The 19,670-nt window shown below is 38.2% G+C and overlaps 1 protein-coding gene across 2 annotated transcripts in view; it reads left to right on the top strand.

Annotated features, from left to right (window-relative positions):
* The first annotated feature begins 2,321 nt into the window (after positions 1-2,321).
* RFC1 (replication factor C subunit 1) overlaps positions 2,322-19,670 on the top strand; it is a 34,883-nt gene continuing 17,534 nt past the window's right edge. The window contains exons 1-4 of one of the 2 annotated variants that reach the window (XM_030270945.4): positions 2,322-3,607; positions 8,623-8,751; positions 9,720-9,795; positions 10,903-11,022. In XM_030270945.4, coding sequence (XP_030126805.4) covers positions 3,083-3,607; positions 8,623-8,751; positions 9,720-9,795; positions 10,903-11,022 — 850 coding nt within the window. In that variant the 5' untranslated portion in view covers positions 2,322-3,082. The remainder of the gene's footprint in view (positions 3,608-8,622; positions 8,752-9,719; positions 9,796-10,902; positions 11,023-19,670) is intronic. The other variant, XM_072928086.1, reaches the window with a different exon arrangement.

Genomic DNA, 19,670 nt, shown 5'->3' with positions numbered 1-19,670 from the left:
TGGTTTGAAAGTGTTTCAATCCTTCAAGACTCTGTGAATCCAGTTTCTTACTGCTTGGTCGTATTTAACTGTTTGGGCTGTAATTTAACTTCATGAAGTTTTAAAGAGGAAGCAGTTTAAGTGATGAAAATCGTATAATGACTTGAATTTGGAAGAAGGAGTTCACCTGAGCAAAGACTTGAGGAAAAGAAATACTGTTAATCTGGAAAAGCAAATTTAATTTGGCTATTAAAGCAAATGTTAATTTGACTGTTCTTAATTTGGAAAGCAATCAGCACAGAAGAGTGAGATGTGATCAGGGGGTGTTAGGAAGTGAGGGTGTGAAAGGAGGAGAAGAGAATTAATGATTCCACTGGCTCAAGTGGCAGAGTCAGGCCAGACTCCAACCCTGATGCTGTATGAGGACATCATACAATATGATGCTGCACAGTGGGAATTCCTGCCTCTGTCCACACACCTAACCAATCTGGTTTCAGAATGAATCAAGACTGGGAGAAGCCGCAATCTGCAGGGCACTTGCTGATACAGATTCAGGAGTTAAGAAGCCTAATGATTATTCAGTTCAATTCTTACTTATCAGATTTCTTCTTTGCCTTTGCCAAGGCATATGATTCAAATGAAGAAAACAATTTTTCACTTGACTCTTGAATATGTAGTCTCCTTGTTTCGGGGCTTGGCTTGAAAATCTGAGGTTTGATCTACAGAAATGCTGAACATATTAGCTGAAAGGATAGCTCTGAATGTTAGACAGAGTATCAGTTGACACATTCATTCTGCCTAGATATGTAAATGAAGAAAAAGACCTAAAGACAAAGTTCACTCAGAAGAAGTGCAATGTTTACATTTACATCAGCTGCTCAGATCTACTAGTGTTAGGTGCTCAAAGAAGCACAACTTATGTAATGCCCACAACAGCGTCATGCAAATCTCTTATCTTTACCTTACACAGCTAAAACTGTTTGAGATGGGATCAAGTCTTTCTAAAGACACAAAATTGTGATGGATACTATAGAAAGCCTAATGTAAATAGAAACTACACCAAAGCTTTATGAAGAATTTTTGGAATTTTTCATTTGTAACAAAATGCTAATTTCTGCTTCTACAATGCCTGAAAAATTTTCTTTTCTTTACTAGAGAGTCTAGTAAGAAAAATATTCCTTATGGGATTCCTCCAGAACAGAAACTACAATCTAGTAAATTAGTATTTTAGTGCCCATTATTACTCCAAAAAGCCCAGAATTTAACATGAAATTCACTTTAAAAGTTGGTTTCAATTCAAAATAGTATTAATGTAGCAATATACAAAAATGTGGAAATAAAATAAGCAAGATGTTAACAAAAAGAAAACAGACTATTTTTTATTTCTCAATACACGAAAATGTAATTTTCTTATTAAAAACCTCCTCTCTCAAGCAAGAAAAAGATTTCACTAATAATATTAACAGTAGATCTGGGCTTATTATATAGGGGAAAAATCTCAAGTTCAAGATTTAATATCTCACTTTTTAAAACATACTTTGGAAAAAAAAAAAAACAACATAAAAAGCCAAAAAAATCTCTGAGTTTCAGCAAGGTAGAAAACAATACTAATAATGCAAAAAATTATTTGTCACGCTTGCCAATAGAGTGGTGAAATCAATTGTACTTAGCTACTTTTTAAAAAGTTGTAATTTTAGTTGAGTAATAGGCCTTTAAAACACTACCCATGATCAATTATAGACTCATGGGATTTTGCCTTGATTTTATCTTGCAAAGCACATCATAATACATAATAAGGAGTATTCAGTTTTCTTTCCTGTGGTGGAGCAAAGTTTTTCCCACCTGGTTCCACAGGCACGTACATAGGAACAGAGAGAGGTATCCTGTGTCTCCCTGCCATAGCCAGGAGTGAATTGTAGGCATTCCAGCTGTTCAGTCTGATGTCTCCACAAAGGGTTGAACTCTTGCCTTCCAAGAAACACGAAGATGTCACAAACCCACAAACAGATACTCCTCTGCTGGCTGTTACTCTAGGTAGCTTTATCAACTACAAAGAGAGATAACCACCTGCAATAACTCCTCTAGCAGTATTTGAACTGTTTGGCTCTTACAAATTATCAGCCATTTAAACTGATCTTTAGTTCTAGTAAGAGGAACAGCACAGCTTTCAAAGTTACATAATTACAATTAAATATGTAAATACAAACTTATCACTGGAGATGTTTTTCTAAAGCAATATCAGTTTTGTTTGCATAGCCATTATGTTGAGTGCATATGGAATAACTTGCAAAACAGGCCAAAAAAGCACAGCCTGTGCTGTGGGTCTGTGTTTACTTGCTCACTGTGTTCATTATGCAGAAACCCAAATTCACAAGCTATGCTAATGCTGAAAATACACGGGCCCACCTAACCATGTGTGTTCATAAAATAAAGGTAGCAGTTTCTGTATAAACAGGATCTTACAGTTACTTAAAGTCCAATTTCAAGAATTTAACAGGAACGGTAATAGGTATCATTAACAGTGTGTGGAATGAGACCATGCCACCAAGCAGGCAGTGAACACAGAGAGAACACAAGTGACAGCATTAGGGATTGCAGTACTCATACTGCAATTACATACATACAAATACAACTACCCATTGAGCCTGTACTCTGGTTGTTTTATTTTTTTTTTTCTTTGATGAAGGATTCTCCCAAATCACTGGCAGTATTTGTAACATCACAAATTCAGTTTGTCTTCCCATGCTTCTCCAAGTCCAACAATAATTAGCAATTCAGTAGGCTGACAGAATCTAAACAGACAATATTTGAGAGCGGGGTAGTTTTTACTTGGCTTGAAAAAATTTATCCCCTTCCAGCGTTCAGTAAGTGTGTTTAGTGGAACAAGATACACACGATTTCATTAGAAAATAATTAGAAAATAATTAGAAAATTAAGCAGTCAGTAGCAGAATCACAACGTTGATTAATTCCCTAGTTTCTGTTGGACTCCTGAGCTCTCCCCAGCCTTAGCACATGGGAGAAAGTACCATTAGAGGAACCAGACGCTCGTATAGGCAGGAAGCCGGGGACTGTCATGTTTATCACCAGTTTATGAGCAGGAAATGCCTTCCAGTGCTGCGCTGGCCCAGGGCTGGCTGCCCGCCTGTTTTGGGAGCTGTGTGTGCCTCAGTGCCCTACAGAGACGGGAGTCATGGAGGCCTGGCACTGCTTCCCTGTCTGTTTTCACCCAGCATGCCGGCTCGCCTGCTCTGCCGGACGTGCCGGAGCACACGCGGCTCCATTCTGCGCTGCCGCTGCTGCAGCGCTGCCATTCCCGCCGGGCGCGGGTTACAGCCCCGCGGCAGCGGTTAAACGCCCCTCACGGAGCGGCCGCTGCGCCCGCACCCGAGCGGGCCGGGGCCGAGCGGGCCGGGGCCGAGCGGGCCGGGGCCGAGCGGGCCGGGGCCGAGCGGGCGGGGGCCGCTACCATGGCCCCGGCCCGGGGCACGCCCCGGCCGCCCCTCAGCCCCGCCCGGCGCGGCCGTGACGGCAGCGCGGCGCGCCGGGCGGCGGGAGTTGGCGCGAAGGCGGGAGCATGGAGCCGGGAGCGTCCCGCTAGGCACGGGGACCGCGCTGCCGCCGCCATGGTGAGGGGCTCCGCCGGGCCGGGGCTGTGCGGGGCGGGGGCGGCGCGCAGGTCCCGCCGGCCGGGGGCGGTGGCGGGGCCGTCGGGGCCCGGCGCGGGCTGAGCGAGCCCCGCGGGCGGCCCCGGGCGCGCAGCCCCCGCGGAGCCCGAGCGGCTGCGGCGGAGAGGCCGCCGCGCCCCGCCCGCAGCGGCCGAGGCTTCCCACGCGTGCCAGGAACGCGAACCCGCGGCCGAGAAAATGCCCGTGCCCGGGGGGGGATGTGGCTGAGCCTCTCCGGTTTCCCTTTCCCCGAAAGCGGGTGGGGTGTAGGGCGCGGACCGCGGCTCGTCCGGGGAAGGAATGCGGATGAGCGAACCTGCTGTGAAGTAAAGGCGCTGTGCCGGAGCGGTACCTCTTCCTTTAACCCAGCGGGAACATGCACGAGGCGTTTCTGATGACGAGCTGGAGAGTGCGCAGTATTTGCAGAAAAATAATTCGATGGAAGGAAAAAAGAGCTTAAAAGTTTGTTGATAACGATGCAACCCTCTTTCAAACAAAATTTTGTTGATAACGATGCAATCCTATTGGATGTAAAGAGATTTTAAGCATAAACATAAATAAACGTGTTCCTGTGCTTTCCAAAGTGCTGCTCACCTATGCAGTGACCATAGGATGGGTATCCCCTTTTCATTTCTGGTCAAATGAGTTTGCTTTTATTCTGTGCACATCTTTTACTGGCCTAACTACAGGTGTCATTTAGAAAGTTAAGTTGCAGCTCTAGTTTTGGACTTTCCAAAGAGTTTAAGCTTGTTTATAGCTTACACCTAGTGCTGTGCAATGGTGGGTGATACAGTCTGAGTTTTCTACTGTACTGACAGAGGTCTGCCAGCACTAAGACTCCTGGCACTATTGAACTGTGATATTTTCATTTGTTTTGTGCAGGCTGATGACTTCAAATTTATGTAAGAGATCTGCCTCTCTCATGTCTCTGCTAACACCTTTATAGAAAACCGACCTTCTTGGAAGGCTTGCTTCCTCCTTTTCCACCTTCTCAGGACAAATTCTTCCTCTGAACGTCACACATCTCAGTGTCTGGGCCTGTCTTAGAAGGGACGAAAACAGCCATCATTTTGGGGAGGGTAAAAGTTGCCTCATCCCATTCCCTTTTCAGTGCTGAAGTGGCTGCTCAACCATCTCTGCTGCAGCTGTGGCAATAGAGGCAGAAGCACAGTGATGTTAGTAATGGTGCAGCCTGTTCTGCTTGTGCAGTGACAGCCATGAGCATATTGCAGTTAATGTCACACCCTTGCAAACTTTTCTCCTGTAGTGACAAGTGTAAGTAGCCCTGTTAGCTTGATTCTGCAGCATATTCTCATTGTGCTGAGCTGATGTGTGAAGAGTTACACAACAAACTGATTTGTATTAGAAGGGATTTATTTTTTCACCCAGATTAGTGGCCATGTCCCAGTTCCCAAACTGAGCTACGGTGGTACACCTGAGGGAATGAATGCCCCAGAGTGGGGGTTTCTTGAGTTTCCCCTTCTGAGAGCGACACTTATGGCTGGAGGAGGAGCATCACTTACAACTGTGATACTGCTTGGAAAACTGCTGCAGTTACCACTATCAGTAATTGTTCATTAGGTGTAGTTACCCAAGCAGGTATTACTGGTTTCACTGAAGTGATAGTATAAATCTGATTTTAGTTACTGCAATTGTTCTGGAAGTGCCGAGTGTCAGAGCTGATATGGGAGCAAAACTTGCACTGAAATAGGCAGAGTGGAAAGAAATGTGACTGTTGTGGTGTAAGGCCCTCATTGAGACACACAGAGTACCTGAAGTAAGATGCATTACTTTCTACCACAGTCATTGAGTTAGGTTGGTGAAGTTCAGTTTTCTATCTTGTATTTTGAGGTGCAGACTGGATTATGTGATGTAACTTTGGAAAATATTCTGCCTTACTAAACACTAGTCTTGTAAAAACACTCCTGGAGTTCCCAGTCTTCGTACTCTTTGTGCTACCGAACAAATGGGTTTCAGTTTCTGTTTGTGTTACTCTCCCCGGTAAAAAAATAAAGACATACAAATCTTCCAAGAGAGAACTTGCAGCCTGGCATGATTAATTACTGTGGTCTTCTGTTACAGTGTGAGATGGAAGATTTAAGCAGTAGTCAGAGCAGACAAGGACTATGGCAGAGCCATACAACTCTGAGATAGCTGAGCAGCTTTTTAGGCCCTTCAGATGCTAGGCATCAATCACCTGACTGAGAGTGATCAGAATTCTTAGTTACAACTCCTACCAGGTGGAGCTGCTCAAAGTTATTCCTTGCTGGTGCTGTGCTGAAGCAGCCCTGGGGAGCCAAAACACCAAAAATTGCCTATTTTAGCCTTTTGGGCAAGGGAACAGCCATGCTGGTGAATATCTCCAGGATACACAGGGCACATTGCTGTGGGTTTTGGGGGTATGTATTGGAAGGAAACTTGACAGTTGCAGCCTTTCCTCACTGGAACAAGGATAGGTAAAAGCTAAACATGCAGATTTTCCAGCTGCTGGTACTATATATGTATGAATGGCATACCAATAGGAAGGTCAGTCAGAGTATGTTAAATAGATAAGCCCAGGATGGAGAAAAGTGGTCCTGTCTGGGATCTAAGTTGCTATGATAGATACTTATGTGGCTTGATTTCTGCAATTACTTATGCAATGAATTAATAATTTGTCTGGCATGCCTTTATAAAAAGCATGAAAAATCTGTTTCATGATTTCTGGATAAAACCTTCACTGAAAGGTAACTTTGTTGTTGGCCCTGAGACATATTTTTCTCCCAAGCAATTTTCTATTCACTGTGTTATGTTATGGAGGTTACCTTTTCCTCTGAGGAGCAGGATAGCTGAAGAAGACTGGTGAATTTATAGCAAAATATTGAAGAGGCTGTGCATAGAGGTCAATCTTTGTACCTTAGGGCTGTGTATTTTAAGTTTTCATTTCATAAACCTTTTATAAATCTTAAAGAATTCTAATATTGTTACCTGTTCTCAAAACACCAAAAGGTTCTGCAAAGCTCCTGCCAGAATTATGTACACTTTAAAACTGATTCCAGAACTGAAATCCAAACTCAAGATCGAGTTAGTAGAAAAGCAGTGATTAATAAATCTTGCAGAAAAGCCTTTGGGGAAGCCTACTGAAAAGCTTTATAAATACATTAAAGCAGATGTGGTTTTAAGCTGGGCTAGCTAATGTAATACATATTTCCTGCTACCACTTTTAAGGTGTACTAGTTTGATGACTGTAATTTTGGGATATATTCATGTTCCCTCATGTAATAATTTCCAGGTAGCACAGAGGTTGGCAGATCAAGGTAGATTTGCAGAGCACCTCACTTAGTTAACAGCTTTTAATGAAAACAGTAGAATGAATAGAGCCTTACTGTTATTCTAAAACTAAATTCTCAACTATTTTAAGCTTTAAAGTAAAAACTATTAAAAAAAAGAGAACTTTAAAGTCACTCTATTTTGCAGTGTTGTATTAAGTATTTAAATTATTTTGCTACATAAAAGATTTAATGATACTTGCTTTTTCTCTTGCCTATGTTACCTTAAGCCTAAAAGGAAGTCAGTAATAATGAGTATAATTGAGTAATTAAGTCCAAATATCTATTTTAAAATAGATGCTCTCTTCAGACCTATTAGCTATAGATACTGCCTGTCAAAATTTCAGATTTATATAGTGTTGCATTTATATTGTAGGAATATATGTTAAATAGTAGAGCATTGAAAATCTATGCTTCAAGGCTTGAATTCCATGGATGGAGAAGTGTGAAGTCACATTGAGGAAGAATGATTTTCAATCTACCATTTGTTGAATCCATATTAATACATGCGGTTAAAACACAAAGAGCTTAAATATTTACAGGAAACATACAGAAAATTGTTTTAAGTGCACTGAATGAATCTGTGCATGTCCTGTCTTTTGTTTATGCTTTCAAAGTACACGTTTCATTGATTTTAAGCCCTAAGTCCAAACTGACAGGAGTTGACTGTTGGAAAATGAGCCTCAAAGACCCCTTATTATCAATCAGACTTGATGCCAGTTTCCTAAGTGTGCTACTTTCCTTGTGGTTCCCTGTAATAGTAAGGAAGTGCCAGCTGAACTCCGTGATAGGGAATAGCTCCCAGCTGTGTCCAGGGGAGTCCTGAGCCCCACCCTTTACCCGCTGTCTGTGATTTAGGCCAGAAAGAAAGAAGGTACTGCCTTTCTCTGAAATGGCTGCTGACCCTGGAGGTAGTGATACCAACCAGGTACCTCTTGCCTCAATTTATTTTAGAAAAGCTGGATTGCTAGGTTTTTAGAAGAGTAGTCAGATGTGATTTTGTTTGATAAAGTTTTTTAAAGTTTAAGCTCCAACTGCTGCTTTTATATGCTTAGAAAGCTTTTTATGGCTCTATTGTGGTCAGGTACTAAAATAAGGTAACAAAATAGATCTTGGTGTTATTTTTCTTTATTTAAATTTCATAAGTTTCTTGCTGGCTAGTTTTTTAGTGAGGTGTAAGTTACTGTCTTAAAAATTTATGAGAAAGTGGAGAATGCAGTATGTGCTATTACTTCACTGTTTCAAGCTCCTGGTCCTTTTCTTCCTACATGGGACACTACTTCATAGCTGTGTTAATTATTTTAACTATAGAAATAGTTTGGTTTAGATTTGTGATAATTGATCAGAAGAAAAATTGTAATTATACATCTGTCTTAAGTCACTATTTCATTGCTGCTGGAAGTTTGTCTTGCAGTATGTATTGGTGAAGATGCCCAACTAAAGAAGAAATAAATATTTTTCATGATTCAAAGACTAGAATCAGGTGGTGTGGGTGTCTGAGTAGCTACTTTTAACTATCTGGGATTTGTTTGCTGAACTGTAAACAAAATTTCAAAATCGATAAATGCAATGGAGCTGCTGAGAAGGTAACTTCAGTACATTGCTATTTTGTAGTGTGAAGAGCTGTCTGTATTTAAAAATTTATAAATCTCTTTTCTCTTTTACTAGGATATCCGGAAATTCCTTGTTGTTGTACCTCCTGGAAAGCAACAGGAATGTGAGACTGTGAAAAAGAGTGAAAAAATTAAAAATGGTGAAGGACCCTCAAGTGGGAGGAAAAGGGAAAAGGAAGCTAAGGTTAGTTTTGCTTTTCATAGTTATGAAGTGTTTGTGTTTGTTTTCTCTGATGCTGGATTGTTCATGTATCTAGCATTTTTTAAACGCCTGGTTCTTCTCATAAAGACATACAAATCATACAAAGGCTATATGTCAGTTGTTTTTATAGGCATGGGAGGCATACATAGGCATGCTATGTATTTACAGGCATAGCAGTAAAGCTTTGTAAGTGGTGAAGAAGATTGCTAATTTGAAAAATACAGTTTGTAGGACAAAGATAGGTAAAGATTTTATGGTTAAGTGCTAGTGTGAGAGCAGCCTGATATATTTGAAGTTATTCTAGCTATTGGCCACAGTTCTCTAAGTAGGTTTGCTAATGTAATTTCTAGTTTAATAAACCCAAGGTTTGTGCCTAGTAGATGTAGACATACCATAAAGGTGTTGTGCATGCAAATGAGGTAAAAGTCTGTTGTGTGGTGCCTGCTGACTAGCTTTTTAAACACCGCTGCAGGAAACATGAACATTGTGTTTGTTGGGATCACTTCTCTAAACCTGCTGCAAAGACCAAATTCTTTAAAATGACAGATTAAAACTAGATTGGGTTCTGGTTTCAGACTACTTTACATGTTAATCATCTGAGCTGCATAAAAAAGAAAGTAGTGGCTAAAGCTAGTTTAAAAATCACTTAAAGAGTGGAAGAATTTCTAATAGGATGGAATGTTTAATGTGAAACACAACAGTTTAATAGTAAGAAGCTACTTAAATAAGTATTCAATGTAATTTCAGTGTGAAAATTCTTCCTTATTTTTTCCATGCTGCATCTTTCCCCCTCCCACACAGGAGTTAGCACAAGACCGTTTGTAAATGTGATACTGGAAAAGAAATAATTTCTGTTAGAATTTGTTTGAAACTCATACATTTGAATGTATGCCTGACTAAAAGCTGAGAGGATCTGTTTAATGGCTGAACTAATGGACTGTTGCACTTAGGTGAATAATTCACCCAGTGAAGATGATTCCAAACAGAAGCGGACAAAAAAGAAGAGACGAATAATCTACGATTCAGGTAGTGTTCACAGTTGTTTCTGAATATTCCTTTGTATTTTTTTGCATTAGCATGCAAGGTTGAGTAGGTAAAACTGTACATCTGAAAGTTTTTGTGGGTTGAGTTTTGTAAACAGTTCCTGTTCAGCAGTGAGGAATAGTAGGAGTACAAAATTAATGTATTGCTGCTACCTTTAAAGTATTGATATTGTTTAGAGATTTGGCAAGTTCTAACTCTTTAGTGGTAGGATGGAAAAAGACAAACAGTGCTGTAAGCTCTTCAAGATGGAAAACTCTGTGGTTTTTTCTTTGGCTTTTTGGTATTATTAGTACTGGTGGTTTTGTTTGTTTTATTTTGTGCAGGGTGCCAGTATGCAAGTCAATTCACTATAGCCACTTTTTTATTAGCTATAATTACAATACATTTGTGTTTATCATGGAAAGAGATAGAGAGGGCTAACCTTCAGAGTCTAACACTTGTTAGTTGTCTCTGCTTCTTCAGTTTCTCCTGTTTATTCATGTGGATGCTGGGATCCATAATCCACAGTAGTATAAATCTGTCATCCCCACAGTTTTTGGTAAATGGAGAATGGTTAGTGATGTGAGTGGCAACTCACCAGTGTTCTGAAAAATCAGAGTACTACCTCTGTGGTTTTTTGTTTTTTGCTTGTTGTTAGTGTTTGAAATAGGTTTCCACCTATTGGAACACATCAGCATAATATTATATTTTTTGTGATACTGAGTTTTTTGTGGGTTTTTTTTTTTAAGTTATTTTTTTTTGGGGTGTTTGTTTTTTTTGAAGTAAATTGCTGTGATATTTTTGAAGGTTGCATTCATTTTTGGAAAGGCTGCTGTACAGATATAGCAGTTACTGAAATAAATAACAAAGTATTTATTATGTAAACACCACTGTCAAGACTGAGTTGTGACCGAATTTTCATTTAGTCATTTATATGGTGGATGGAAAGGGAAGCTATGCTCTCAGCTTCCTGCCATGTGGTAGGAATATGGAGTCTTTTTCTCACTTGGATGAATATATGTGAACACATGTTAACTGTTATGTGATCTATTACTTAAAGCCTGTGTGTATGTGGATGAAATCTACATTTATGTTGTGGTCAAAACACAGATTCAGAAGAGGAGGTGCAGTCAGTGAAAAAATCCAAGAAGCCACCTGAGAAAAAAGCAGCTACTTCAAAACCTGGTAAAATTCTAAAGCAGGATCCTGTTGCTTATATTTCAGACACAGGTAATGGAAGAAATACATCATGTATATTATATTATACAATATATCATTATGTGTAGTGGGGTGGGTTTTGTTCTAGTGGGATGGATTGTTTGACTGATAGACTCAAATGTGACCATAAAACCTAGTACTGAGGAAGAAAAATCATGTTCTCCTTAAACAAGCTAACCAAAAATGCTTCAGAAGTTTAGCCTCAAGTACTGTAGTCAGGAACAGGGTGAAAACTGAGGTGATGGTGAGTAGTGACCTAGGTTGATTTAAATAGGCCTATAGTTTAATGAGGTAATGCTCCCTTGCTTAAGAGAGTTCTGTAGATTTAGGGGAGGAAGTTAAGGAAGTACCTTTAATATAGTTCAGCTGCTCACTAGCATACTTTGAAATGACTGTTGGCTCCAGGTTTGGAAACAGGGATTTTTTTTTTTTACCTGGTGTATAACCTTCCATGTCTAATCTCTGTGTGATATGTTGGTGACAAAAAAGTTCTTTTACTTCTCAACACAAACACCTGTTGTGTCAGTTGCTGCAGTGGTTGCCTGTACTTCTGCGCTCAGTCTGAGCTGGGCGGAAGCTCTAACTTCTGTATTTGTCTCTGGAGTAGAGTTCTTTTCTAGCCCCACAGTACTTTCTAAAGAAACTTATTGAATTAACAGACTTGAATCCAAATCTGTTTTAATAAAACATGGTTTTTAAGTAACAGAATTTCAGTAAGGCTTCTGTAATCCCTCTGAGTTATATTATACTTATTTTGGAAGAGTGGACACTGTTCTTAAGTATGCGAGCATTTTTTTTTTTTTTGATAAGTTTATTAAAGCTGAACATAAATGTTGCCTCCCTATAAAAATACCACGCATTTTTAAAACAACAGATTGTTTGCTGCAGTATTGCATTAGAAGTGTGGTTCAGTTGTTTTTTTTCTATACCTTTCTTCCTCCTTAGAGTGTTTTGTCTCTAAGATAGATACATTGTGCTTATTTTGGTTGTCCTTGGTAGTTGACCTGGCACACTGCTGTACCACATCAGGTATTCAATTGAGCTCAATTTTCCAAAATAACAGGAACATTTTGTTTGTCTTATTTATCCTTTTACTCAAAGCTTGATTTCCTTTGACAGTTTTCCCCATAAGTCTTTCCTAATTAAAAGGATCTTTAAAGGTATTTATGCCAGAGTAGGTAAATTATCAAATTCCTGGGGGATAACCAGCATATATTTAGTTTATTGTGCAATTCCAAGTGGTGTAATCAGGTTTTTCTGCATTGGGATACCACAGGAACACTAGTCAAGGTTACTAGTGAAATCCCTGAAAACTATGGTCAAGGTTACTCTTATCAAAAGAGTCTTAAGTACACACAGGTTTGATTTAACAATGTATTCTAAAACAATGCCTTTATAACCTTGAGACTTAATGCTTGAATTTTGTTTACTTATAATTTCTATAAAGTGTTTCCTCAGCTTGATGGAGCTGTCAAGCTGAATGCATTTAAGTGGTATTGCTATAACAGTTGGTTTGAGATAAATAGGTTTTACAAGAATAGGAAAATAGACATATAGATATAAAAGGTATTAACAAAATTTGTAGACATTTGTCCTTTTCTTTTTTTTTTACTGTTGCGGAACTGAAAACTGAAGAATATGTTGCTTGGACTCACTCAAAAGTCAGAATCTCATTCTAAAGGGCTCTGTCCATGGCAGTGTTTGAAAGAGCCTTTTGGCATCAAGAAGGCAGTAGAAGTTTGGTAGTTAATTGCCTCAACCTATTTTTCAATTTAATTTGAAACTTTCTTCCTCTTGTTGCTTGAATTTCTTTTCAACTGATCTGTAAATCTATGTGGTATACAGCTTTCCCCAAAAGTGTTTGAGGAAATTAACCTTTTGGTTTGTATAGAAGTAGATTGATCTGGATTATCGTGTTGCTTTGTTTCTTATTGGCTTGTGAACAAGTTATCTTTTTAAAAGGCAAAAAAACCAAAGCAAGAATAGTTACTTGTTTTTTTATTGATGCATTTAATCTAAGTAAATGTTTAATCTAAATATCTAATCTAAATATTTCATTGAATGATGGCTGAAGATAAAACGAAGTTATTCTGCACAGTAACAAGGGGAAATTACCAAGTTTTTTGTTGGTAGTACAGTCTCAGGGAATTGGGAAAAATCCAAATGTACATTGTATTTGTTAAAATAATACTTGCAGTGTTTAATGGAACCTTGAGCTTTGTAGATGACCTGTTAGTGTGGTTTGTTGAACCTCATCTGGTTTCATCATACGTGGCTATTCAGCAAGAATTTTGACCTCGCTTGAAGTGAATACTTATCTTTCATATACATTGTGTAGAGGTAATCATGTATATGTAGCAATTGCCTTGATTGCTTGAATATTTTTAAAAATAGAACAGCCTTATTGTAGTGGCAATCAGAATTATTTATAAAGGTAGAAAAACTGGCATGGTAGGAACTGAGGAGGTGTACAGGTTACTGCAAAATTGTTCCTTTAGAGGTTAGAAGACAGGACAAAAAGAATAGCTTGTGAAGGACCTTGGTTAATTTAGACTCTTTTACTGTAAAGAATATTGGGGATGGGGAAACAAACAACAAAACAAACACAAACAACCTCTGACAAAAAATTAATAAATTGCTAATACTGGTGGGCAAAACAATAGTCCCCACATCCAAGCACAGGTTCAAATGAGCAGCAAGTTGTCAGTGAATAAGCAGGTCTTTCACTGAAATATTTCATGGGGAGATAAAATATTGTCACTGGCACTTCCTGGGCAATACTTGTGTTCTACTTACTTGTGAAAAATGCTATACTTGAGTGAAAATGTGAGGAGGAGATAAATAGTACTCTGTGTACTGACTTTCCTCTAAAATGCTTCATGAAAGGTCAGTTGAGAAGGTGTAGTTGAACCTTAAGGGAGTTTTGAAATGCATTTGAGGAACTAGAGTGGCTCTGGCAGAAATCCTCTGAAGAAGCAGGGATGGGTGTTGTAGAGGAGAATGCAAAAGTTAAGAGGAGTGAGCCTGTTTAAAATGGATTTGATTAAGTTTGGGAATACCAGCAGTACAGCATAAAGGTCATGTAATGGTAAATGTGCTCTTGTACTCAAACTCTTAAAAGTTGAGAGGAGTGTTATATGAACGGTGAATGTATGATATTAGTTAATTCTCTGAATAGGGGAGTAAGTGTAAACCACAGGTGTGCATGAAGTAAAATATCTTCCTACAGAAACAAGCATAACAGCAATATTGAGAAATAAATGTAATTATGACTAAAAAAAGGATTCATTTATCAGAAGGCATTAGAATTACTTGTCAGCCTATATTTCAAATGTGGTAGGACATGAAATTAATTTTAGTTTAGTCTCTGTAGCAGGTCTTCAAGCTGTAGCTGTGTTAGCTCACGATGTTGCTGTTTTCCTCTGCCTGTTCTTATTCTCCATGCTGCAGACCTTTCTCCCTTTCAGATCTCATTACTGAGCTGCCAGAGTAACTGGTCTTAATGTGGTTAATCTGCTGGATTGGTTCTAAATGTAAAAAGAGGATTTATGTTTGGAATCTTTTTCTTTGCTGATTGATTTTGTTTGAAAACAGAGTGCTGTGTCCTGAGAGGCTCAGTAAGCTGAGCTGCCTGAGCTGCAGCTGGAAAAAATTAGCACATTTATACTTGCCTGGATTGCTTGAAGTTACTTTTTTTCCTGTTTTGTAATTATTCATGTGGCATTACTGAATATTCCTGTCACGCAGGTAACTTCAGGCTATTGAACTAGAACATGAAATTTCATTGCATGGTGGGATTCAGATCTGCTTCTATGAACTACTATTGTAGAAAAGTAACCTCAAGTGAATAGAAATTTCAATAAAAATAAGCTGGAATGAGTTAATGGACTCTGCGAATTGCTTGCTGAGGTTATACACATGGCTGTTTCAATGCCAAGTGCAAGCATTTCATTTGGAAGGAGTTGTTAGAATTGATGGGTTTGCAGTTTAAAATAATTTACTTTGGTTTAAATATATTCATCCTTCTTACTTATTTTAATGGTCCCAAAACTAAGCATACAGACTTGACTAACAATTTTATTTGGTATGTATTGGACAGAGGATATCAAAGGCTATGTAGTTTGACACTCAAGTGTCTAACTCATCGTAGTTCTCTGCATTTCAGTCTTGTGTCCCTAAACCTTTTTATATCAAAGTGAAAAATAAAGCAGAGGCAACTTTCTAAGGTTACCTTTTGTAACTGAAAAATCCAAAGGTAAATTTGTTTCAGGGGTGTAAAGGTGAAATGATTCAGGTAAGCATTATATTTTTATCACAGCACAGAACCTTGACATGTCAATATAGGCCTAATGCTAACGATTGTGGTTTAAGGTGTATGTCTGTAGTACATCTAAAATCAGTTAGCTTTTTGAGAAATGGCATGAATAATCTAATGTGACATAATATCTAAATTTTTAAATGTAGGTTGCAACTACTAGCTTTCTGAATGAGGAGAAAGAAAAAAATACACTTTGCTAATCACACATAGCATCTGTTCTTTGGAAGGAGTTGCAGGAGCTGAGTTGGAATAGACCTGATGGCTTTTTTGAGAAGTGGTTATCTTAAACGTAATCTTCTTAAAGAGTTACTTTAGGCAAAAGATGAGTACAAAACTGAATCCTGCCAAGTGTTGGGAGTGTTGGGTACTGACCCATGCATAGGTAAAGTAAATAAAATCAATACTAGGACTGTAGACAAATCTTATTTTCTGCACCCTCAGTGTAGCCTTGGACAGCAATGCCTGTTGCTGGAGATGGCAGGTTCTGTAGGACAGGAACTGTTTTAAGTACTTGTGCAGAAGAGGTGTCATTGAAACTGAAAAATGTCCAGAATATTACAATTTTTTACAAGTACTGGAGATGTAATGATTTTAGGATGTAGTCATTTAGCTCTATACAGAAATCCTTATGTAGTACTCTACAAATGCTATTCAACATACACAATAATAAGTATGGATTATTTATAATCTGCAGATACCCTGCCTGTATTTGGAGTTGGTTTTATGACATCATAGTAACAGGCTGTCCCTGCCTCAGATATTTTGTATCCTGAATAGAATAGGAATCAGGGAATTATAGTCTATAGTGATGAGCAATTCAGCAGTACAGAAATAATAAATTAATAAGATACATTGTTCTGAAGGCCTTCTGAGGGTCTGTCCTGTGCTGCTTGTTGCCATTGTCCCTGCATGGAATAGAGGGTTCCCTTTTTAGATTGGCTGAGGTAATTCCTGTACCCAAGCCTTTTAAAAGGATCTGAATGTATGTTTAAAACAGGTGAGATAATTTTCATCAGGCTTGGTTGGGGAACAACTGCAGATGTTGTTCAGTAATCAACAGGTGAAACTCTTTTGAGTAAGGGTGAGGACAGGAAAGAGGAATAAACAGTTACAAGTGACCTGCTGGCATTGGTTTATTAACATAATTGTGCTACTGCTGGAACAGTATATAAAATGAAAGCCAGCTGTGCTTTAATGTCATGGAATAGCTCTTAAAACCCCCAGGATGGCAGTTGTTCGTTGCTAGGGAACTTTGTCCTCCTACATTGCCTGGCATAATAGATCCCTGCTTCATGTGTAGTGTTTGTGTACAAAATAATTAAAAGCAATCTCCTGATTGTCACTGCCTGTGTGTTCCATTGATCACATGATTAGCTTTCCCTTTGTTGCATATACTTGATTTCCAAAAGCCTCAACCTAGAATATATGGTGTTTACTTGTGTTTGTAGTTCTGAGCTGTTCCTGGAAAAAATAAACACATGTATGTTCACAATATTTTTTCATTGTGTAGCACACAAAAATGGATCAATGTAAACAGGAAATGCTGTTCTTGGAATAGAAGCGTTCTGCTATAGAAGGGTTTTACAACAGAAAATTCATCTAGTTGATGATGAAATTTATTCCTATTTCTCAGTGAAGTCCATGCCCCCATGTAAGGCTATTTCAAGGTTTGCCCAGCAATTGCTATAAGAATGCAATTAATCTACAATTTTTGCAAGTTGAAACTCAAATTTTCACTTGTATTTTCCACAAGTTATTAACTTGGTTGTATGAATAAGAACACATATTTTTCCTTTTACAGGTCAAGTGTTGAGCAACATTGACCTGATTAGTGCAGCAGCAATAGTGTTACTGTCTTGGCATTTTCAGAGTTGTAAATCAAGTTGCTTTCATGCTTATAAGGAGACTGGAAATGTGCAGCTGATTAACTTTGCTGTCCACTTCTGTGGCAGTAGGTGTGTAGGAGCAGTTTGTTTCAAGGAAAAGTGTTAAGGTTTTGCTAAAAAAAGTTGGTGTTTATCAGTACTTGAAATAAGGGGAGTGCCTGGAGATCAGGTGAATTTCTGATGTGTTAATGCATTTCTTGAACTTGGGATGAAAATGTAGCCTGAGTGTCAGTCCCCTAAAGCCTCTTTTGAAACCCACTTTTTAATAGAATCAGGCTGGTTTTGTTTCCTAATGGCATCTTCCATGTTCTCATTCTCCCTTTATTTATTAACGACTGTTCATAAGTGAGTCTCTTGTCTGTCTTCAGCCACTGCTTGCAGTCAATAAATGCTTCTAATCCTGTCATTTCTTGGAACAACATAATTAAAGCTAAGTTCTAACTATTGATAATATATAGTACTGGCTTCCTAAATTACTTGAGTCCATAAATTTTTAAATTAAAATGTAATTGTATTTACTCTACTTCTTTCTACTTAAAAGAAAGCAATATCCTGTTGGGTTTCACTGCTATTTATAGTTATAAGTGAATAATGAAAAAAATCAATATTGCATTACAGATCCTCTGATAACAATAATTAGTAAAAGTTCTTTTTTAGCATCGAGCAGTCCTTAGTTGAAGAAAAGCTGGGAGCAGGGGGCCAGAATATAATTTGTGTAATTTTAAAACAAATAAATGTAATTACATCTACATTAACTGCTGATTTACTGGTATATTTTTCTCCTGCAGATTTTTTTCTTTGTTAAACTGAAAAATTTGAAAGAATCAGAAATATTCTTGAAATTGTTTGAGATAAACAATCTCGTATTCAGGCTTGAAACTATTGTAAATTAGGAGTCTACAGCATCTAGTGTCCCAATCTCCCTGATAGTCATAGTTTGTTAAATTGAGCTAAATGGCAGTAGGATATTTACTGCTGCATTGGGAAAATAAATTGTGTTGAGAATAGTAAAGCTTTTAGCTTTGTGTAAAACTTGCTCCTGTCAACTGAGGGTCTGGGATTGAATTTTCTATATATTTCTTTGTGAATTGAGTTGGCTGAAATGCCACTTTCTCTTGGATAAATTTTTTTCTTCAGGCATTCTCAATTTAACTGCTGAACCAATTTACCCCCTTACAGATGTATCTTTGTGTTAGTTTTTTCCCTCTCTGAACTTTCTCTCCCAGCAATAGGTGGAGTCCTGCTTGGTTCTCATTATAATCTGCCTAGTAAGTGTTCAGTAGCAGCAAATTCTGGCTGATGCCTAAAATGCTCCAAAACACTGCCATCTATTGAGAACAGGTGAAACAAAAAATAATTGTTTCCCTCCATCTTTGCAGAGAATACAACAAAAATAAGAGATGACAGACATATAACATCTTCTAAACTTAGGGAAAATAAACTTAGGGAAATGGTAAGAAAACAAATTTTTCTATGAAAAGAAGTATGGGGACTTAAATTAGGGGTTGCTGGAAAATGAACATGAGTTGTGATAATGCTGTCAATTCAAGTTATGTTAAAAACCAGATGTTTAGAATTATCTGTGTTTATGATATGTTGAGGTGAGTGTCTAAAGCATCTCTATTTTGAGAAAAGTAAAACTAGACTTCAGTTAGAGGCATGCAAATAAAACTGCCTCTGTTTCTGTTCCTCTCAAGTCTTTCTGCTGCTTTTTTAGAGTGTCTAATGTTAATTTTGGGGATTTTCTTTCAGTTTGTTTGCTCACTTTGAGTTTGTAGAAGAATTCACAAAGAGGCTGCTTTTATCACTAGTAGAAGTTTGTCCAGTGATGTTTGTCTTCTGTGCTGTTGTATTAATCATATGGCAGTGATATATGTGGGGTTTTGTATGCCTCATTGAGAGGGTTTCATTTGTATAACTGTCAGTAAGGCTTCACAACATGACATAAAACTCTTTGAAGTCCTTGGTACTCTTCATCCAGTCAATCAATCAATATAAAAAAAAGAGTTTGGGTTCAGAATTAATAAACAGCCATCAAACCCTCTTTTTTATTGCTGGGCAGACCATGTCCTGGTTGTTAGAGAAAAGTTTGAAAAGGAGACTCTTCAAAATTAAAATTTTGCTCAGTGGTCTGTGGGCTAATTCTTAGTAAGAATTATGCCACTTTTTCTCCTCCTTTCAAACTGAAAAATCCATTTTGTCTTGCTGACCTTGTCTGATTTCTGTGTTCTGTGAAATTATTGCTTCTCTTTGAGTTGGCTTTGACTGTACTGGAAGGAGAGTGTGTTTAAGTGCAGAGATACAGAAAGCTCATAGAATCTCTAAAAGGGAAAAAATGGCATTGAAATGTTTTTGCTAAAACCTTCATAAACTATGAGCAATACTTTAAAAATAACTGGGAAGCTTACCCAAGAATAATTTTTTCCTTTTTTTGGTAAAGAAAATGTTCTGATATT

This window comes from Taeniopygia guttata, chromosome 4, assembly GCF_048771995.1.
Source record: "Taeniopygia guttata chromosome 4, bTaeGut7.mat, whole genome shotgun sequence".
Taxonomy (NCBI): domain Eukaryota; kingdom Metazoa; phylum Chordata; class Aves; order Passeriformes; family Estrildidae; genus Taeniopygia; species Taeniopygia guttata.
This window is presented reverse-complemented; position numbering and strand designations above follow the sequence as displayed.